This window comes from Phyllobates terribilis, unplaced genomic scaffold (genome assembly GCF_046119375.1).
Source record: "Phyllobates terribilis strain yellow unplaced genomic scaffold, ASM4611937v1 Scaffold_5__5_contigs__length_657084704, whole genome shotgun sequence".
In the NCBI taxonomy this organism is placed as follows: Eukaryota; Metazoa; Chordata; class Amphibia; order Anura; family Dendrobatidae; genus Phyllobates; species Phyllobates terribilis.
The window spans coordinates 417,420,040-417,441,499 of record NW_027362765.1 but is presented as its reverse complement, the minus strand read 5'-3'; the positions used below and the strand labels follow the sequence as shown (position 1 = coordinate 417,441,499).

Here is a 21,460-nt window from a genome sequence, read left to right as displayed (position 1 = left end):
TTTGATGACTGCTTTGCACACTCTTGGCATTCTCTTGATGAGCTTCAAGAGGTAGTCACCGGAAATGGTCTTCCAACAATCTTGAAGGAGTTCCCAGAGATGCTTAGCACTTGTTGGCCCTTTTGCCTTCACTCTGCAGTCCAGCTCACCCCAAACCATCTGGATTGGGTTCAGGTCTGGTGACTGTGGAGGCCAGGTCATCTGGCGTAGCACCCCATCACTCTCCTTCTTAGTCAAATAGCCCTTACACAGCCTGGAGGTGTGTTTGGGGTCATTGTCCTGTTGAAAAATAAATGATGGTCCAACTAAACACAAACCGGATGGAATAGCATGCCGCTGCTAGATGCTGTGGTAGCCATGCCGGTTCAGTATGCCTTCAATTTTGAATAAATCCCCAACAGTGTCACCAGAAAAGCACCCCCACACCATCACACCTCCTCCTCCATGCTTCACGGTGGGAACCAGGCATGTAGAGTCCATCCGTTCACCTTTTCTGCGTCGCACAAAGACATGGTGGTTGGAACCAAAGATCTCAAATTTGGACTCATCAGACCAAAGCACAGATTTCCACTGGTCTAATGTCCATTCCTTGTGTTCTTTAGCCCAAACAAGTCTCTTCTGCTTGTTGCCTGTCCTTAGCAGTGGTTTCCTAGCAGCTATTTTACCATGAAGGCCTGCTGCACAAAGTCTCCTCTTAACAGTTGTTGTAGAGATGTGTCTGCTGCTAGAACTCTGTGTGGCATTGACCTGGTCTCTAATCTGAGCTGCTGTTAACCTGCGATTTCTGAGGCTGGTGACTCGGATAAACTTATCCTCAGAAGCAGAGGTGACTCTTGGTCTTCCTTTCCTGGGGCGGTCCTCATGTGAGCCAGTTTCTTTGTAGTGCTTGATGGTTTTTAAAACTGCACTTGGGGACACTTTCAAAGTTTTTTCCAATTTTTCGTACTGACTGACCTTCATTTCTTAAAGTAATGATGGCCACTCGTTTTTCTTTACTTAGCTGCTTTTTTCTTGCCATAATACAAATTCTAACAGTCTATTCAGTAGGACTATCAGCTGTGTATCCACCTGACTTCTGCACAACACAACTTATGGTCCCAACCCCATTCATAAGGCAAGAAATCCCACTTATTAAACCTGACAGGGCACACCTGTGAAGTGAAAACCATTTCCGGTGACTACCTCTTGAAGCTCATCAAGAGAATGCCAAGAGTGTGCAAAGCAGTCATCAAAGCAAAAGGTGGTTACTTTGAAGAACCTAGAATATAAGACATATTTTCAGTTGTTTCACACTTTTTTGCTAAGTATATAATTCCACATGTGTTAATTCATATTTTTGATGACTTCAGTGTGAATGTCCAATTTTCATAGTCATGAAAATGCAGAAAAATCTTTAAATGAGGTGTGTCCAAATTTTTGGTCTGTACTGTATATAATAATATTAATGGCTGTCAGATATAGGACTGTCCACGCGACGAATCATCGTATATAACAGTAGGGGGGGGGAGAGATGACGAGGTCGCCTAAATGATAATAATGACATCCATAATGTACAAAAGAAGTTGAATAAGCTTTATTGGTTAAAATTTAGACAGATTAATGTGGAATAAAAACATCAACAGCAATTGCCATATGAAAGAGAGCAATAATGGGAACAACAAAGCATAGCCGGCTGATGGTTCTCTAACAATAGCTAGGGCCGACTGCTGGCCTTGGGCCGTCTGATGTCCCTATAAAAATAGGCTTTATGACTTTCAGAGTCCCTCCATCATAAATAAAAAAGGATGTGTCTGATGATGTGTCACACACCACATTGCCAGATAAGGTTGTAAAATGTTAAAATGACATTTCCCGGTGAATGCATTTGTCTTAAAAAATAACGTAAAAAAAACAAAACAATAGGATCTTTCTTTAGTATAAAAAACAGCATCACCAATTTAACCTCAATGTAATCACATTGTTCAGCTCATACACCTCCTCCTCCATCTCCGAAATGACCACATCAGTCACAAGCTGACAGCACTGCAGCACTGCCTTGGCCAAGCGGCAACAGGCTATGCTGAAGATAACATGCTTAATGCTTAATTGACAAACTGCCCAGCTCTGCAGAGTTGTTGAAAGCTGTAACACAGCAGCCTGATCTGTGGCTCTCACCGCTGAACATACAGCCAGGCATGGTCGTGTGTGACAATGGACGGAACCTGGTGATGGAGAAATGACTGCCGGGGTAGATACGGTTTCCCTCTATGCCAGTCCTTTCACCGAGCTAAAGAATATGGCTGTGGTGAAATACAACTCCCACTGAGAAGCTGTTTCAGATTGAAAAACATTGTGCCCACCAGAGGATTTGATTCTGAGGGCTAACCTTTCTCACCCGCTCAAGAGCCCCATAGCAGCTGCAAAGTAAGCGCTATCATGAACTCTCCTGAGGTAGAAGCCAAGGCACACCAGAGGATTCTCTGGTGGGACCGTCCAACCCTGCTGAGAAGCAGTCCTGGCTAAGAAAAGTGTGTGTGAAGGTTCCCGGACACTCTATGACTGCTTTTTTACTGAGGAGGAAACACACGCAAACACGGGGAGAACATACAAAGTCCTTGCAGATGTTGTCCTTGCTGGGATTTGAACCCAGGATCCCAGCGCTGCAAGGCTTCAGTGCTAACCACTTATCCAATGTGCTGCCGTTCACCCTCTAATATCAGGGTGGAAAAACTTGCACCTACTGCCACTCTATCTTCAGCTCCTTTGTGAGAAAATGTATTTGGGAAGCCACTCAGTCTACCAAATAAAATTCCTGAGAAGGAAATTGGGGATGGCTTCGCTACTGGTACTGGGGGCAATGCTAATACCATGGCGTCGTACCATAGTTTGCTGGAAATATTCCAGGCTGGTAGGAGGCAAGCAAATTCCCACAGAAAAGTACCAGCAGTAATGTTCAGGCCACATTTCAAGTGCAAGCAGCTTTAGAGGACTTCCTGGGAGAAATGACACGCAGGGTAAATACAGTTTCCCTTTATGCCAGTCCTTTCACCAAGCTAAATACAACTCTCAGCAAAAAAAGTTGTGGACTGGCTCCGTACCGTCCCTGGCCACATTCACCTGTCCACGTGTTTGTGGTTAGGCGGTCCTCCTCAGTAAGTGCACTGGGGAGGGCACGGGTAATGCTGTGGGACCCGTGCTTGTGGAAGGCGGAGGCGATACCGGGAAATATAGTGGTGGCTGGGGACCGAGTATGAGGTTGTGAAAAACTTCCGCCTCCACGAGCCTAAAAGGCCACATTTCAAGTGCAAGTAGCCGTCAAAAATTTGGCAGTATAGTATTGCAGCCTGTGGGTGGGTGGCTGGCTGCATACTTGCTCTTGCATTCCAAGGAATGAGGTAGGGACAACTGAACGCTGCACTGGGACAAGTCTGCAATGACAGGTGCATGGCGGGAGGCATCTTCGCATGCGCCAAGGATCACTTATGATGGGCACATTTTTAGGCAGTGACCTGGGAGTCAGAAATGTTTCCAGAGGTCTTCCCCATGCTGTTCCCATGTCTTTTCCGCACTGTATGCATGTGTCTGATGATGTGTCACACACCACATGGCCAGATAAGGTTGTAAAATGTTAAAATGACATTTCCTGGTGAATACATTTGTCTTGGTTGAAAGCAATTCAAAAGTGCAAAAACGCATCAAAAACGCTATGTGTGAACATAGCCCAAAGTGTGGAGGAGTATGTTTGTTTTTGGTTATTTATTTTGCCTTATATACAAGTCATTACCCTGGAAAGGATGTTCCTTAACATATTTCCCAGGAAAATCCATTTTGGTTTAGTTATTGTATGTTTTATTGTGAGTCCATAAAAGTGGCGTAATACTCTGACCACGTTGCTGACAGCAGTGATCTGGGAGTCAGAGATGCTTCCAGGGGTTTTCCCCATGCTGTTCCCATGTCATTTGAGCACTGTTCCCATCGATTTGGGCAATTTTTAGGCCCTCTGCAGACCACTGGAGGGGAGCCGCCTGAAAAATGCTCGAGTTTCCCATAGACTTACATTGGGCTCGTTGCTCAGGTTGAGCACCCGAGTATTACAATTTGCTCAACCCGAGCAACGAGTACCCGAGCATTTTTGTGCTCGCTCATCACTAGTTGCTACCCATTGTTCAACCTTATCTAGAATCCTTTTTCTTGTCTTCTCTATTGTCAGTTATCCCTCCTAGCTTTCCATCATCTGCAAATTTGATTAGTTTACCTTCAGTTCCCTTATCTAGATTATTTATAAAAATGTTGAACAACACTAGGGCCAGGACAGAGCCTTGTGATACCCCACTTAACACACTCTTTTAATTGGATGTCCAACCATTTATTACCACTCTGTGAGTACGATCACTGAGCCAGCTATGAATCCACCTAACCATAGCCTTGTCAATTATATACGTGGTCATTTTTTCAATAAGGATGTTATGAGATACTTTATCAAATGCTATGCTGAAGTCTAGATATACTATATCTACCGCATTTCCCTGATCCACGCAGTCAGTGATTCCAGTTTGACTAATTTTCATGCAGTGTTGTATGGAGGGCTTTATTGCAGCTCTTGGTAATGGTGTAATCTATCAATGTGACCCTTGGACTGAAAAAGTTTCAGCACCTCAGCCATAGACATGAGGTATTATGAAAATGAGTATAGACAGCTGTCACGGCATTAATCTAAAACATACACGGTGGTTCACATTTCATGAACTATATGAATGTTCAATTTATGATAAGCAGCATGGGCTTTATTATAAAACTGATGCTGATGAAGAACAGTTTATTTAGATATACAATTTTGCAATTATACAATTTTTCAATCTATTTTATTTATTAATTCTGCTGGTTTTCAAGATCTCTGCTTGCCATCATTTACAGAGAACCTGTCACTTGCTACAAGTATGTATTTTTTTTTTTTACATGATGTAAAATCAGAGTTCTTTTTCTTTTGTTCCTCTCCATTCCTGAGATATGGCCACCTCATACGTATATGTACATATAGTCTTTGTAGCCAAGTGGGTGTGGTCCTTAACTCTTCTCTATGGGAGTTTATTTGAAGACAGCGCGCCCGCTTGGTCAGCACGACTAAATTTATCTACAGGGAAGATGGGGGGGCATATCTCAGGAATGGAGACACGTAGGACCAAAATAAAAGCAACAACAACTATAGATTCAGGAGGACGGTGGTATTTACAACATGTAAAAGGAAATGACGTATTTATGGCAAGTGATGAATCCTCGTAAAAATATTGTAATTCCAAAAGCAATGTTAAGAAAAGCAAAAAGTATGGCCGCGTCATAAAGTCCAGTGAAACAGAACACATCACACTATACGAACATAAAAGATATTGATGACAGCACACTTTACTAGATTATTATGTTCACTACGTAAATAATATTAGTTCCTGTATGCACAATATGCACATAATCCTGGTGTGTGGTGTCGGGCTATAGAGCGCTTGTAATCTTCATGGCACTGCATCTCATATAAACATATATGATGGAGCAGCCGTATATGAGCCACTCTTCGTTCTTCTTTCTTTCCACCTGCAGATAGAGTTAGTAGGTCAGTCCTTTCATTGAAAAGATTCTACTTTTACCTGGCAAGTGAACCGAAAAAAAAAAAATGAACTGGAGTATAAGTTGGTATGCCTTGAAAATAGGAGCATGTTCACACTGGCCATTAAACAGACAACACCTGAGATGGAAATAAAATGAACATATTCCCTGCTGTAAGTAAAAAATTTAAAGCAATTGTGCATATAAATAAATAGGGTACTGCGTAAACAAAAAAAAAGCGTAAAAGCCATCCCATAAGCGTCAAGGTGTACCCAAATTTGGGATGGTCATAATCTCTAGTATTAAAACCTTACCATGTGTTATAGTGACATCAGTGTGAATAAGGGCAAAGTAGGACCGGGTCCTGAACTTGGACACACAGCAAATGGGAAGCTATAAAAGTGTAATATCCTGCTCAAAGGAAAGGAGGCCGCACCAATACCTGCGCTAAATGCTGAAATCTGAAACTTTGTTTCTGTCTTAGGTTTTGTCTGTTTAATGGCCAATGTGAACACGCTCCTATTTTGCATTCACACCAACTTATATTCCAGTTCATTTTTTTCGATATAGTTCCAGGTTTCTGCATTTTGTGCAGGTAAGGGTGTGGCCTCCTTTAAGCTGGACATTACTCTTATATAGCTTCCCATTTGTTGTGTGTCCATGTTCAGGACCCGGTCCTGCTCGGCCCTTATTCACACAGACGTCACTATGACGCATGGTAAGGTTTTAATACTAGAGGTTAGGACAATCCCGAATTTGGGTACACCCTGACGCTGGTGGGATGGCTTTTTTTTGAGTGGGTCGGTCTGAAAAATGTTTAGAATTGCTCAGAAATTGCATTCATAAAGGGTAATACAGCTATTCTGACATGGATTTTCAAAAGTAAATACACAAGCCTCATCAGGTCTAAGAGTCCTGTTTAATGCATGCAGTTTGTATTGTGAAATCTGGTGACAGATCCACTTTAACTCCAAATTCCACTATCCCCTATCAGACTCTCGATTGGCTGAAAATCACACAAAACATCCAATTAAAAATCCTCACAAAATCCCTAATTAATTTTGCTGCAACATAGATATTCTCTCTGTGGAGTGTCTGTTGTGGCGGATCTGTCGCTCAACCAACATGAGAGGCGAATTCTATTGCCTTTTAATCAGGTCCACCGGGTTTCATAGTGGAGTCATCATTTTAAAACCAAAGGAATCTGTAACAGAGGCTATATTAGGCAGCAAATGTGAACAGAGCCTTATTCACAGTAGTTCCTCTCTGCCATTCTTCTCACAAGACTCCTCTAGTGCTTTCTCTATCTTCTGGAATTTTCTTCTTTAGTCCATTCTCCAGCATTTTAAAGCCTTCAAATGCCTAATGAAAACATATCCTGTCCAACAAGTCTGTAACCCGTCCTAAGAGTGCCCTGAACAATATTCCATCAGTACCTCCATCTGAAATGTCTAGAGCTGCTTACTCCCTTCCCCGATCTCTTGTAACTTTTATTTCCCGTACACATTGTGATTTTGTAGGGCCAGACTCCAATCTAATAAGTAAGTAACAATAATGAATCCTCACTTGTAATGAGTGTATCACTTTTGAGATTTGTTTCAAAGGTTTTTTTCATTCCATATGCAAATTGCCTCTTCAGAGGTAGAGGACTAGAACTCTGTAGCGCCACAGGAGGAGTTCTAGAGTTCTAGTCCTCTTCCTCTCTGCAGAGGCAATTTTCATATTTAATTTCCCAGAGGAGTATTGCATGGCGAATAAGCCTCCTTACTTTGGTATGCCAGGGCCTGTATGTCACACTCCACAAGGAGAAACGTTACCCCTTAGACCTTTTTCATTCCAAACTTTCTTATAAAATTAACTCTTCTCCAGAAAAAAGAAAACTGACTTTCTTATGCCTCCTATAAGTCACTACCCAGTATGTCAAGGCCTGGCCCATTAAAGAGCTTCACTGAGGATATCAGCCAACTCAGAGACACCCACCCATCTATATACAGCTGTTTTGGGGCTTTTTCTGTTCACCAGTAATCAGGGTACTGTTTTTCCATAGGGAGATCTAGCTGGTGTAGTGTAGGGATTCTTGCAGGCAATGCTTTCTGGGAAATAAAGTATGCAAATGAGCTCTATAAGGAAGATAACTGTCTCTCTGGGGCCACCTATGGGTAGTTCCCAATTATGTCACCAGCTTGCATGATTTGAGATGAAAACAAAAGATCCTACACAGTTACTTCTTGCTCGACGACAAAAATACAGATTACCTTTACCTACTCACCTTATGAGCTGGGTAGATTATATATCGCATAGCTTTCTTCTCCTGTGCAAAAAGACAAAAAAGTAACACACAGGATGTCATTGGCACTTTTTAAAAAAAGTATTGAAGCCTGTGCTATTAACACAGTAGGTTGGACCAATTAGATCAGACAGGAGGATTTTATCATACTGATATATTTACAATGAATGTCCCTTTAATAGTGACAGGCATAAATCATGACCTAAAAAGCATCAAGATAACCTCCTTGGAAAAGGAGCAGGCAATATCACATGGCTAGATGTTTGAAAAGGGCAATATAGCCCAAATATACAAAAGAATGTATAAAGACGTGCAAATATATGCAGTTATAAAAAACGTAGAAGTCAAGCAGCCATTGTGGAGAAGGTATATACTTCCTTCCCCTGATGAAGCCATATTAGAGGTGGCGATATGCGTGGGGCCTCCAGCTCCTCCAAACCTATTGTCTACCCTCAGGGATCCTTCCCTGCTTTCATGACCTTATCCACCATGCCGGTTTGACTTCTATGTTTTTTATAACTGCATATTTGGACTTCTTTATACATTCTTTTGTATATATGGGTGCTTTTTAGGTCATGATTTATGCCTGTTTACAGCATATTCTGTGTATTGGGTGACTTCTACTATTATCTTAGTCTTAGATGACATTGGAGGAAAGGCGTTTGTCCCATTATGGACGCATCTGATGGAATGTATTTACTATAGCATATTCTGCTTTTTTAAATGTTTTTAATTGTTCATGTTCATCTTTTTGTCTAATAAAATTACAATATAGTTTATTGTGGTGATCCCAATCTTCTTTGCACACCTCTTTTCCTTTTTTTTTGCCTTCGCATTATCTTTGGTGTGCTATTGGTTGATCCTGACTTTTATTAAGGTTGTGCCCTCAGTTCTATAACTATTATAATCAGTGCATCAGGGGCTCAGCCTGGTGCTTCCTCCATGCTTGACACCCGGGCCACTTCTATACTAATAGGTTCCCTTTCTCTTTGTTCAATTGAAATAGTTTTTAATACTTTTAGGCTAAGTAATACGGTTACAGATCACTTTGTTAATGCTGCCATTAAAGCCCTCATACCACCACTATATGGTGACAAAATAATGTGCCGTATCCAAATAATACTCCATAAGGGCTCGTGCAGACATATTTTTGGTTCGAGTGATTCGACAAAAACATTAAATGTTATTCTATGGGGCCGTGCTCATGTCCGATTTTTTCCTTGGACAGAGTCTTTTTAAGGAAAAACAAAATTGCTGCATGTCCGAGCTTGATCCGATATTCAAATTGCACTGGGCCATGTAAATCAATGAGTCCGTGGAAAACATCGGACTGCACTCGGATGACATCTGAGTGCAGTCCGATTTCTGCACACTCACGGATGGAGAAGATGGAGAAATTTTTTTTTCTCCATCTTCTCATTCAAAAGAATGAGAGAACACTGTGATCACACTCTGATCAGTGTGATTAGCATAACTGATCCGATTTTCTCAGATGCACCTAGCCTATAGTACTGAGAAATAGAGATGTAGCTGCTGCCAAGCTGATGGCTGCCGTGCTGCATTGACCACATAGGTCATCCATTTGTGTAGTGTGGTGGCTCCTATTCATTCTGAATGAGCAGAATGCAGTAAAAATAGCATGGATGTGCTGCCATATACCACTGCCAGAGCTCTCCGCAGTACAGGAAGAGGGCAGCCGCTGTCATTACTAGCCTCATACCTAGTACACTTCAGCTACCAAATTATAGTACCATATAATGGGAGGTTTTAGGTGCTCCTATAGGTTCCAGCTTATTTATTAAGCTTATATAGCGCCATCATATTCCGCAGCGCTTTACATACATCATCATCACTCTCTGCAGGAGACCCCTGCGCTTGTCATTGCCGGATGCTATGAGCTCTGCCCAGCGGTCGGCACCTAAAGCAAGTGAGCACTTTAGCTACATTGTGTGTAGCAGAGGAGATCGAATGATCGCAGCTTCTATTCTCCCATGGAGACTATTGAAGCCAGTGAAAAGTAAAAAAAAAAAAAATGTTTTTAAAAATATTCAAAAATTTAAAAAAATATAAAAGTTCAAATCACCCACCTTTCGCCCCATTCAAAGTAAAACAATTAAAAAACAAACAAACACACATTTGGTATCGCCACCTTCAGAATTGGCCGATCTATCAATATATAAAAAAAAGAATTAACCGATCGGTAAACAGCGTAACAAGAAAAAAAATCAAAACTCCAGAATTATGTTTTTTTTTTTGCTCTATGCAACATTGCAATAAAATGCAATAATGGGTGAGCAAACGATAGTATCTACCCCCAAATGGTATAAATAAAAATGTCAGCTCAGTGCGCAAATAATAAGCCCTCACCCGGCCCCAGATCCCGAAAAATGGAGACGCTACGGGTCTCGGAATATGGCAACTTTTTAGTTTTTTTTCAAACTTTGAATTTTTTTTTTCACCACTTAAATAAAAAAAGAACCTATACATGTTTGGTGTCTGCGAACTCATAATGACCTGGAGAATCATAATGGCAGATCAGTTTTAGCATTTAATGAACATGTTTAAAAAAAAACAAACAATTGTGGAATTGCACTTTTTTTTGCAATTTCACCACACTTTGAATTTTTTTTCCCCATTTTCCAGTAGACGATATGGTAAAACCAATGGTGTGGTTCAAAAGTATAAATCGTCCCGCAAAAAAACAAGCCCTCACATGGACGTATTGACCTGAAAAATAAAAAAGTTATGGCTCTGGGAAGAAGGGGAGCAGAAAACAAAAACGGAAAAACACAAAGTGGTGAAAGGGTTAAAATCTGATCAAAGTCTGATCAGAATAATTGGACCGTTTTTCTCGGATTGGGTCGTGTCACCCTACTCTCAAGGAAATTGTTGCTATCAACTGGTAGGTCTGTTCTAGACAACAGACTCATTGAAAGGGAATCTGTCAGCACAAAATGACTGTTCAAAACAAGCACCGTTGCTCAGAGCACCCCAAGGATCACCTTCCCCTCTACTTGTTTTCCTTCTAACCCTGCCCTCCTCTTCCTTGATTGACAGCTTTGGCTGCTCTACCCAACCATGCCAAGGGAGCATCGAGCGCCTGTGCTTGGTTTGAACAGTCATTTTGTGCTGACAGTCCCCCTAAAGCAAATTGTATTTACCTGTCTCGTAATAGTCATACACCTTCACGGAGCACGGCTTCAGATCCTTCACTTCTATTTGTTGTTCAGTCGAGAACATGAACTCCTCTGTTGTTTTGCTCAACTGCCGAAAAAACCCCACAAAAGTTAAAAACTTTTAATAGTAAAGAAGTAAGGTCAATAAATTCTAAAAATAAATAAAAGCTTCTTACCTCTTCAATATAGAGAATTATTTTTTTGTCTTTTGTTTCTGTTTTTTTCACCAACTTGTTTTTCTCCAACTGATGATGAAAGGATAAAATATGTAACTCATCATGTCTGGGTATATAGCGGTACTATAGTACTGTATACTCAGGAAAGATGGCACGATTGCATGGGGCAATCTTTCTGGCACACATCGATCCCAAACCACGTGAGGGGTTAATAAAGATGCAGTCCCTAAATTATTATTATTTTTTAATTCATTTTTCCAAAATTTTTGACGTGGGCTTCGCCATATTTTTGTATGCCAGCCAGGTACAGCATCCAGGAACGGGCTGCCCCCAACCATCAGATGCCTATTTGTACCTGGCCGGACACAACATTATAGGGAAGCCCTTTTTCTTTTCTTTTTTTTAATTATTTCATGAATTTCATGAAATAATTAAAAAAAAAAATATGTGGGGCTTCGCCCCATTTTTGTGTCCAGCCAGGTACAACTAGGCAGCTGGGGGCTGGAATCCGCAGCGCAGGGAGGCCCAAGCTTTCTGGGCCCCCCTGCTGCAAATTGCAGTCCGCAGCCACCCCGGAAAATGGCGCGTTCATAGAAGCGCCATCTTCTGGCGCTTTACCCAACTCATCCAGGACCCTGGTGTGGTGGCTCACTGGGTAATAAAGGGGTTAGGGCCAGCTTGGCATTATCAGCTGGCCCTAAGCCCGAAATTGATGGGGTCACGCCAATATTAGAAGTATTTAAAAAAACACAACACCCAGAATAAAGTCCTTTAATTGAAATAAACACACAATTTTTTAATGTTCTAAATTAAACCATACTTACCATCACGCCCATTCCAGCTGAAGCCAACGATCTCCTGCAATAAAAGTAAAATAATAAAGCAACCTCATCCTTACCTTTCCATGGTTCCCAGGACAGCTTCAGCTCTGCTACATTCACATGACAGGCTGGATCGCAGCCGAAAGCTGCCATCCAGCTTGCCATGCCGCAGACACTGAGAAGCACAGGCATGCTTGCGCTCCTCAGTGTCTGGCTGTGACGGCATCCAGATGAGCCGAGTTCATGTCCAATGAACTCAGCTCACCTCATGCAGGTCACTGACAGCGTGGGAGAATTCTACTGCGCATGCGGTGAGCGTGAGAGAATTCTCCTGCGCATGCGGTGAGCACAGGAGAATTCTCCCATGCTGTCAGTGACGTGCATGAGGTGAGCTCATGTCCAATGAACTCAGCTCACCTCATGCACGTCATTGACAGCGTGGGAGAATTCTCCTGTGCTCAGCGCTTGAGCAGGAGAATTCTCCCATGCTGGGATGGCATTGAGATGACAGGCTGGATAGCAGCTGAGCGCTGCCATCCAGCATGCCATCCTTCATAGACACTGTAGAGCGCAGGCATGCTTGCGCTCTGCAGTGTCTCTGAAGGATGTGTACTCTGACCCGGCTGGGTCCGATCTGTCCTGCATCCTTACATCCCCGCTGCCCTGAGGCCTAGCTCCACCTGTGGGGAGCTATACCACGCAAGCTGCCTTAACACCGGCCTCAATGAGCTGCCGCAGCGCTGGTGATCCTCACCAGACACTACGGGTGGCGTCACAAACTTTTATATCATTTCCATCACCCTTTTAAAAGAGAGGCCCAGGGTATGGGCCTGGGAGCCGACTACCGCGACATCCCCCAAAACTAACAACAAGGCCCGGGCGCCGAGTCCTCCCCACCCCCTGGGAGCGACATTCTATTTCCTGGTGTCACAAACAGGATTCCGTGCCCGCTGCAACGACGGAGTGTTATGCCCGTTGCCACCGGGTACTGTGCGCCTTTAATCAAAAACTGTTTATTAAACTGTGGTGAAGATTGCCGCCATTGTTGGGCCGCCGAGCGGGAAGAAGGGCGTAACCGCGGGAAACTGAGAGGCGTACCTGCAAAAGCGCGTGAAGCCCCGGACACGCCCCACGCCTCGACGTCAAACCAGGAAGAGCCAGGTCCTGGAAGGAGCGTCGCTGAACGCTCTGACGTAGGACGCAAGCGACGCAAGGTCCTGAAGAAGACCGTCACCTGCGGAGCTGCGGCCTACCGGAAGAAAAGAAGGTAGGCCACGGTTCGCTAGGGGGGCGCCAGAATGTCCGAGGAACATCACAACGCCGGAATACCGGTTAACCGCCCTGATGTTCAACCTGAGCTCGGCGTCGAGCAGGCCGAAGCAGCCGCTCCACCAGCAGGGCTTGTAACTTGACGCCGAAGCAGCCGCTCCACCAGCAGGGCTTGTAACCCCTGTCATACCCATGGCCCTACCGTACATCCCTGGAGCGAAGTGGCTCCCCCAGTACTGCGGCAAACCAGATACCCTGTCTGGATTCAAAAGGAAAATATGCGGTATACTGAACATGTACTCTATGACGGGCAAGCAAAGAGCCGCTGTGGTATTAGGGCAATTGACTGGTGCTGCGGAGCGAGAAGTGGAAACCTGGTCGGCCGCAGACCAGGAGTCAGTGTCCGCAATCTTTAAAAAGTTACAGACTGTCTTTGAAAATCGTACTGAGACAGACCTCCGGATGAGGTTCTACAACTGCTCTCAGCAACCGGAGGACAGTGTTCGGGACTATGCCTGGCGTTTGCAAGGGGCCCTGCGGGCTCTGAAACAGGTTAGTCCAACCAGCATCAATGATGAAAATAAAATTCTGAAAGAACAGTTTATCTGAGTACTGAGGTCCCAAGAGGAGAGCAGGACTGTGCGTTGGTGGTCTCTGGATCATCCAGATGCCACCTTTGACACCCTTAAGGACATGGCTATAAAAGGACTGCAGCCCCTGGAAACAACTGCTGTCCAATGTTACCAGGGTGGGGCCACCCCAGTGCCTGTAGCGTCCACCTTTTCCCCGGTGGCTGCTGAAGCCAAGGTTCCAGCAACGTCCCCTATTGAGCTGGACAGCCTGCGCTCTGAAGTGCGTCAGTTGAGCAAAACCATGACCACTGTACTGAGTGCCCTGCAGCTGCGGACGGAGCCCGAGGAGGAAGGAAGGATCCTGCTAGCCGACAGCCCTGAGGATGTCCCCTGGATGAGAAGGAGGAAGAGGACAACGCCACCCCCTGGGAGGATCAGCGACCAACGCCGTCCACCAAGGGACCCTGTCTGCTACCGCTGCCACAAGTCAGGTCACAGCATCTAGAGCTTTCCCTTAAACGAGAAAACCCTGGGTCCGAGGGCCAACACCCAGGAATAGACTCAGCAGGCCCCTCAGACTGGCACAGCAGGTACGTGGGAAGAAGACCTTTCCTGTCCATACTCGTGGACGGCGTTCCGATACCGGCCCTGCTGGACACTGGATCTCAGGTAACAATTATGCCTGACGTCCTTTACAAGAGATACTGGTCCATGGACAGTCTCCAAACCCCGAACCCAGATTTTTCGGTTTATGCCTCTAACGGCCTCCCTCTTAACCTAGTCGGGGTTAAGGATGTGACGGTAAAGGTGGGGAGAGTGGAGCTGAAGGATCAGGGACTCATTGTAGTAGAGACTGTCTGATGACTCTGGAATGAATATGGTACTAAGCACTAACATTGTTGGTAACTGTTTGGAGGAAGTGGTGTTTTTGCTCCAACAGCTTGCTAACGCCGCCAGACCAGGGCAGAGAAGAGCGATCCAGAAGGAGAGCCGAGCCCTGGTGTACCAGCAGCAAGTAAAGCTATCCGGTGGTGAGATTGGTAATGTGCGGGTAACAGACCCCATACCCATTGTGATTCCCCCAATGAGTGAAATGCTTATCTGGTGTAGAGCAGCAATAGGTCTTAAAGGACAGAGCTACCAGGCGGTAGTAGACCCCCTTAGCTCAGAGCACAGACCTACACTCTTAACTGCCAGAGGGGTAGTAGATGTACGCAACGGGAGGGTGACCGTCCGTCTTCTCAACTATGGGGAAGATGAGGTCAGATTACCACGCTGTGCCACGGTTGCCAAGTTACACACTGTAAATAACAACTCCATTCACATGGCGGAGTCTTTGACCTCCCCAGACCAGGTGGAGGATAATGACCCGGCAACCTAGGTGGAGGATTGGTGTCAGCAGATCCATGTTGGGACAGACACCACTCCTGCCCACCAGAAGCAGGGTGTACATCGGGTGGTTCAGGAATACGAGCAGGTATTCAGTAAGCACCCACATGACTTTGGGAGGATTAAGGGGGTTCAACACCATATCCCCACAGGTGACCATCCACCCATCAAAGAACGTTACAGGCCTATACCACCAGCACACTACCAGAAAGCCAAGGAGATGTTGCACGACTTGAAGAAGGCAGGGGTAGTAAGGGATAGTTGTAGTCCCTGGGCAGCTCCCCTAGTGCTAGTCAGGAAAAAGGATGGAAGCATGAGAATGTGTGTAGATTACAGACAAGTAAATCGCATTACACATAAAGATGCATACCCTTTACCACATATTGAGGAATCCCTGGCAGCCTTAAAGTCTGCAAATTCCTTTTCCACCCTTGACCTCACTAGTGGGTACTGGCAAGTAGCTGTGGCTGAGGAGGATCGGGAGAAAACGGCCTTCACCACCCCGATGGGACTCTGCGAGTTCAACAGTATGCCGTTTGGACTCTGCAATGCCCCCGGAACGTTCCAGAGACTGATGGAGTGCTGCCTGGGACACCGCAACTTCGAGACTGTGTTACTCTACCTGGATGACGTGATAGTGTACTCCAAGACATATGAGGACCACTTGAAGCACCTGGCAGAGGTATTTGAGTCACTGCCCCGGTACGGGATGAAGCTGAAGCCCTCAAAGTGCCACCTGCTCAAGAGAAAGATACAGTACCTGGGGCACATTGTCAGCCCAGAAGGAGTGGCACCAGACCCGGAGAAGGTCACTGCCATCCAGAAGTGGCGAGAGCCGAAGAGCCTCAAGGAGGTGCGTCAGTTCCTGGGACTAGTAGGATACTACTGGAGGTTTGTGAAAGACTACACTAAGAAAGCAGCCCCTCTACAAGACCTCCTGGTAGGACAGTCCCCCAAAGGCAGAAATCCCCCGTTCCACTGGGGTAAGGAGCAAGCCGAGTCGTTTCAGGAGATGAAAGAGATCCTGACAGGTGACGAGATCCTGGCCTACCCTGACTACAGCCAACCGTTCCTGCTGTATACTGATGCCAGCAACGAAGGATTGGGAGCTGTCATAAATCAGAAGCAGAATGGCCAAGAGAAAGTGATCGCATACGCAAGCAGGAAGCTCCGCCCGACCAAGAGGAACCCAGAGAACTATAGCAGCTTTAAGTTAGAGTTCCTGGCCTTGGTCGGGGCCATCACTGAAAGGTTCAAGCACTACCTAGCCTCCAGCAAGTTCACTGCCTACACAGACAATAACCCCTTGACCCATCTTGAGACAGCCAAGTTAAGGGCCTTGGAGCAGTGATGGATGGCTCGGCTGTCAAACTACCAATTCACAATTAAATACCGGGCGGGCCGCAAGAACGCCAACGCCGATGCCCTGTCCAGGATGCCTCACCAGTTAGACACAGAAGAAAAAGTGGATGACCTGGAGGAGATTGAGCTACCTGCCTTTCACCGGAATGGGATGATCCACGAGCAATGAGCCTCCAGGAGGCAGCGTGGGAAGACGTTAAACCCTTTGCCTCACTACAGCTGGAAAGAGACCCAGGACAGTGACCCGGTTGTCAGATGTATCAAGGAGCTGATAACCCAAGAAGGTTCCTCCCTGGAGAAGGAAGCGTCTCTGCAAGCAAAGCAGCTGTGGAACGAGAGAAGCCGGCTGTTTATCTACCGTGAGAAGCTGTGCCGGAGGTACGTCAATCCAAAACCCCATGAGATGGTATGGCAGATAGTGGTCCCCAAGACAGACATCCAAATGGTGTTGGAGGCCTACCATGATCAGGCGGGGCACTTTGGCTGGAAGAAGCTGGAGACCCTGCTGAAGTGTCGATTCTACTGGGTAGGAATGCGCAGCTCAGAATGCGCCTCAGAAAAAAAGACTACAGCAGCCAGAAGGCACCCCTGCAACCCCTCAAGACGACTTGACCACTGGAGATCGTGGCCTTGGACCATGTCAAGCTGTCATCCAGCAGGTCAGGGTACTCCTATGCCCTGACCATGGTAGATCACTAGTCACGTTTCCTGGTGGTCGCCCCCGTCAAAGACCTGACGGCAGAGACAGCAGCAAAAATGTTCCAGGCGTGTTTCTGCAGACCCCATGGATACCCTGAGCTGGTGCTGACGGACCAAGGCCCGGCCTTTGAAGCTGAGTTGTTCAAAGAGTTCTGCCATCTCTACGGGTGCAAGAAGATAAGAACTACACCGTACCACCTCCAAACCAATGGTCTCTGTGAAAAGATGAACAACATCATCATCAACCTGCTGAAGACCATACCACTAGAGGAGAGAAATCAGTGGCCAGACCTACTACCTGACCTGGTAGATCTGTACAATCACATCCCTGTAAGTTCCACCAATTGCACTCCAGCATATCTCATGCGAACAAGACCAGGAAAGTTGCCCATGGACCTGGAGTTCGGTGTTGTAGAACCAGAAGCAGATGGGACCACTGAGGACTGGGACATGACCAGACAGGAGCAGTACAGAAGAGTACAAGCCTGTGTCGAAGACAGTCTCACTTGGGTGAGGGACAAGCAGGAAGCTCAATACAACAGAGGTGCCCCAGCAGAACTCTTCACACCTGGTGAAGTAGTGTTAAAAAGGAAGAGAAGAAACCACAAGCTTGATGACCAGTGGGAGAGAGAACCCTACACTGTGTTGAATTCAAAATTTGATAATAAGAAAACCTGTTTGATTAGCAAAGACGGAGGAAGAACGACTGCAACAGTATCCTGGGACCATCTGAAGTTGTGTCCAGGTCTGCTAAAGCCCCAAGAACAAGTGCCTCTCATTATCCAGGAGCAACCTAAAGAAGCAGTAATCCATACTGACTTAGGAGACTTCCCGGCAGATTGGCCTCAACTAGGAGGAGCAGTAATCATACCTGTAATCACCTTCTACCCACAGCAAGAAGAACCTGTAGGTGCCCCAGAAGAGCCTGCTCAAGAAGGATCCCCGGGTGGAGAAGAGCAAGAAGGCCCAGCTAATGGTATACTTGCCAGTCCCGCAGAGAGGCCAAGGCAGTCTTGTAGCCCCTCTACACCTAGTGCTTACAGAATGGGATGTAGTGCAAATACTAGTGCCTCACGTATCCCAGTACCACGAAGGTCCATACGTAGTACCAAAGGTCAGATCCCTGTCAGATACACTGAGTAAAATAGTTGAACTTCTGACAAGTGTAGATAGTTACCCCTGGGGTATTGTATAATATTGCATAGTATTGTGTATTTTTATGAATATGTATTAACTTGTGTTTTGCCTTCTAATGGACAATCTAAGTGATACGGACACTTACTTCCCTTGTTACATACAGAACTTTGTGGCTGATGACTATGTGCAGCCCAAAAACTGCCTCTTGGAAATATTTGCACTCCCTGGAGTGCCCCTTTAAGTGACCTCAGAAGAAAAACCTGTCTGGAGTGGCTCTCCTGGAGGTCCAACTCGGGATCTTCATGCCCTGCAGCCACCCAGGGCCTACGTTGAGGATTTGGGACAGGTCCCTCAAGCTACCAAGTACTCTGCCCTGTGAGATGGACATCCTATCAGGGAACCTCACCAAAAGAGACTTAAATTCTGAGGTTGCTTATTGAATTGTATATATCTAATTGTTATTTATAATGATTTATTATGTAACGTTCAAGCAAGTGCCTCCCACAAAGGGAAGATTGTTATTATTGTTGTTATAAAATGTACTTCAGCCCGGGAGTGCTGAGCTTTGCTAGGGGGGAATGTGGCGCCCCTGCTGTGTATTAGTGCCACAGATCCTAGAAGGGTGCATGGACGGATTCCTCCACAAGAGGCCCTCATAGCATACACACACCTCAACCTTCCACCTCAGACCACCAGAGGGAGCCCGTTAGGGATATAAAAAGGGAAAGTGGAGCTAGGCAGTGGAGTCTAGTCCAGTCTAGTCCAGAGAACACAGCTAAAAGTTCAGCAGTGGAGCACGAGGCTCCTGCAAGCTAGACTCAGGGAGCTCAGTTAGAGCCCAAGGCGTGCCGACGCCATAAGAGCGATGAAGCGCGGCAAGCTGCCGCTGGTGTGTATAGCCTAGTGAGGGCCTCGAGCGAGGCCGAAGGCTAGAGGAGTGAGTAGCATTGGGGGCAGAGGAGCTGTACAAGCTCACCCCAGAAAACATATACCGGACACCGTGTCTGTGTCTACAGGGCCGTATATCCCCCTCTAGAGACAACTGGAGACCCCTGGAAGACTTCAGGTCCCAGGATCACCTAAGAGCTGATACGTACCAGAGCCAGGAGTCACGGAGGCTCCGCAAGCTGGGAGCGTGAACTCCAAGAGAAGGCCCTACCACAAAGTCAGCCGGTGCAAGACAGAGACAAAGTTAGGCCTAGCTCCAGGCAGGTCAGAAACTTACTACACAAAGGCAAGAAACAGGAGGCCCTACACCCGCTCACTGGGGCGGATCCTGATATGCACCCTTCACCCTACAGTGCTCCAGATTGCACCTTGAATACCACCAGTAAAAGGTACTGAAGTGACTATCGTGTCTGTCCCTGTTCTCCAATCTGTCCTGCATCCTTACATCCCCGCTGCCCTCAGGCCTAGCTCCACCTGTGGGGAGCTATACCACGCAAGCTGCCTTAACACCGGCCTCAATGGGCTGCCGCAGTGTTGGTGATCCTCACCAGACACCACGGGTGGCGTCACGAACTTTTATATAATTTTCCATCACCCTTTTAAAAGAGAGGCCCAGGGTATGGGCCCGGCAGCCGACTACCACGACATCCCCCAAAACTAACAACAAGGCCCGGGTGCCGAGTCCTCCCCACCCCCTGGGCGCGACATTAGCAATTGACGCCAGCATTTAAACAGTTAAATTGTGGTTACAGGCAGATGCCGGCTGTGTAACACAGCTGGCATCTACTTGGAATGGAGCGGGCTTAGCTGTTGTGACATATGATGAAAATGGAGGTGACAGTTGGCTAATGGGTTAAATATAACATGTATCATGTGAACAGGACTTTTTAAAATGTTCTTTTTTAATATAGCATTACACAGCCATTCTGGCATGGATTTCACGGTAAGTACACCAGTTTCGTAAGGAATAAGAGAGCAGTTTAATATTATATGCCTTTTGCATTGTGAAATCTGGTGACAGATCCCCTTACAGAAAAATATGTCACCAGTTTTTTGCTAACCTGTCTGAGAGCAGCATGATGTAGGGGCAGAGACCCTGATTCCAGGGATGAGTCACTTACTGTTTTCTCTGCTGCAGATCTAGCAGTTCTCTGATTGCTGAGCTGTGTATAACCCCGCCCACACCACTGATTGGCTTCCTGTGTAGAAAGCTGCCAATCAGTGGTAGGGACAGGGTTATACAGAGCTCATGAATATGGAGGACTACATGGCAGCATGGTTTACTAGTCCTCTAGTGATAAAATCACTGTTTTATCAGGAGGAGGTTATCAAAACTACAGCAAGCTGCCCAGTAAGTAACACATCGCTGGAATCAGGGACCATGCTGTAGGGAGGAATATAGTGTTTCTCCTTGTTAATACATACAACACAGACTTTGATACAAAAATCACTTTCAGAAAGCAGCTCACTTTTGTTTAAAAGTATATTCCCTCTTACTGAAAATTACTTCACTGAATAAGGAAAACTCAGCATCTGGTCTCCATTAAAATGAAATGTAGCTTCAGAGTCAAGTGACTGCGCTGCGCAATGTCAAGCACAGGTCATTAATGTGGCACAATATTCACGCCCCCCCTCCCCGTCTGCCCTCCATAGTAATATAAGACCTCACGGTCTCATATGATGACTACACAAGTGTATTACCAGCGCTCCAGGAAATAAGGGGGTTGTGCGCTTCGGAAAATCACTTTTGTTAGAAGTTACACCTTGGATCTGCTTTATTCTAAAAGGAAATCTGCCTGCAAGTGCAGCCATCAGCAACTTTCTGGACCTTGTAAGGAAAAAACTCCTTTATAGCAGCCTAATCTACATTCTGGTGAATGGATTGATTGTTGCGAGAGGTTTCAGAATAATAATATGTGTGCACATAGATTTTTTTCAAGGCGTTTTTGGAGCAGAAACTTATCATAAAGGAAAAGAAGATGACCTGTCCAGCGATGATATTGTTAATAAAAATCCATTTATCTTTATTGAATAAAATTTAAAAGATAAT

The 21,460-nt window shown here is 45.6% G+C and overlaps 1 protein-coding gene across 1 annotated transcript in view; it reads right to left on the bottom strand.

Annotated features, from left to right (window-relative positions):
* Positions 1-1,551: 1,551 nt before the first annotated feature.
* LOC141273403 (alpha-2-macroglobulin-like protein 1) overlaps positions 1,552-21,460 on the bottom strand; it is a 137,958-nt gene continuing 118,049 nt past the window's right edge. The window contains exons 33-36 of the mRNA XM_073685172.1: positions 11,214-11,282; positions 11,023-11,125; positions 7,844-7,885; positions 1,552-5,562 (exon numbers count right to left, since the gene is read on the bottom strand). Coding sequence (XP_073541273.1) covers positions 7,845-7,885; positions 11,023-11,125; positions 11,214-11,282 — 213 coding nt within the window. The 3' untranslated portion in view covers positions 1,552-5,562; position 7,844. The remainder of the gene's footprint in view (positions 5,563-7,843; positions 7,886-11,022; positions 11,126-11,213; positions 11,283-21,460) is intronic.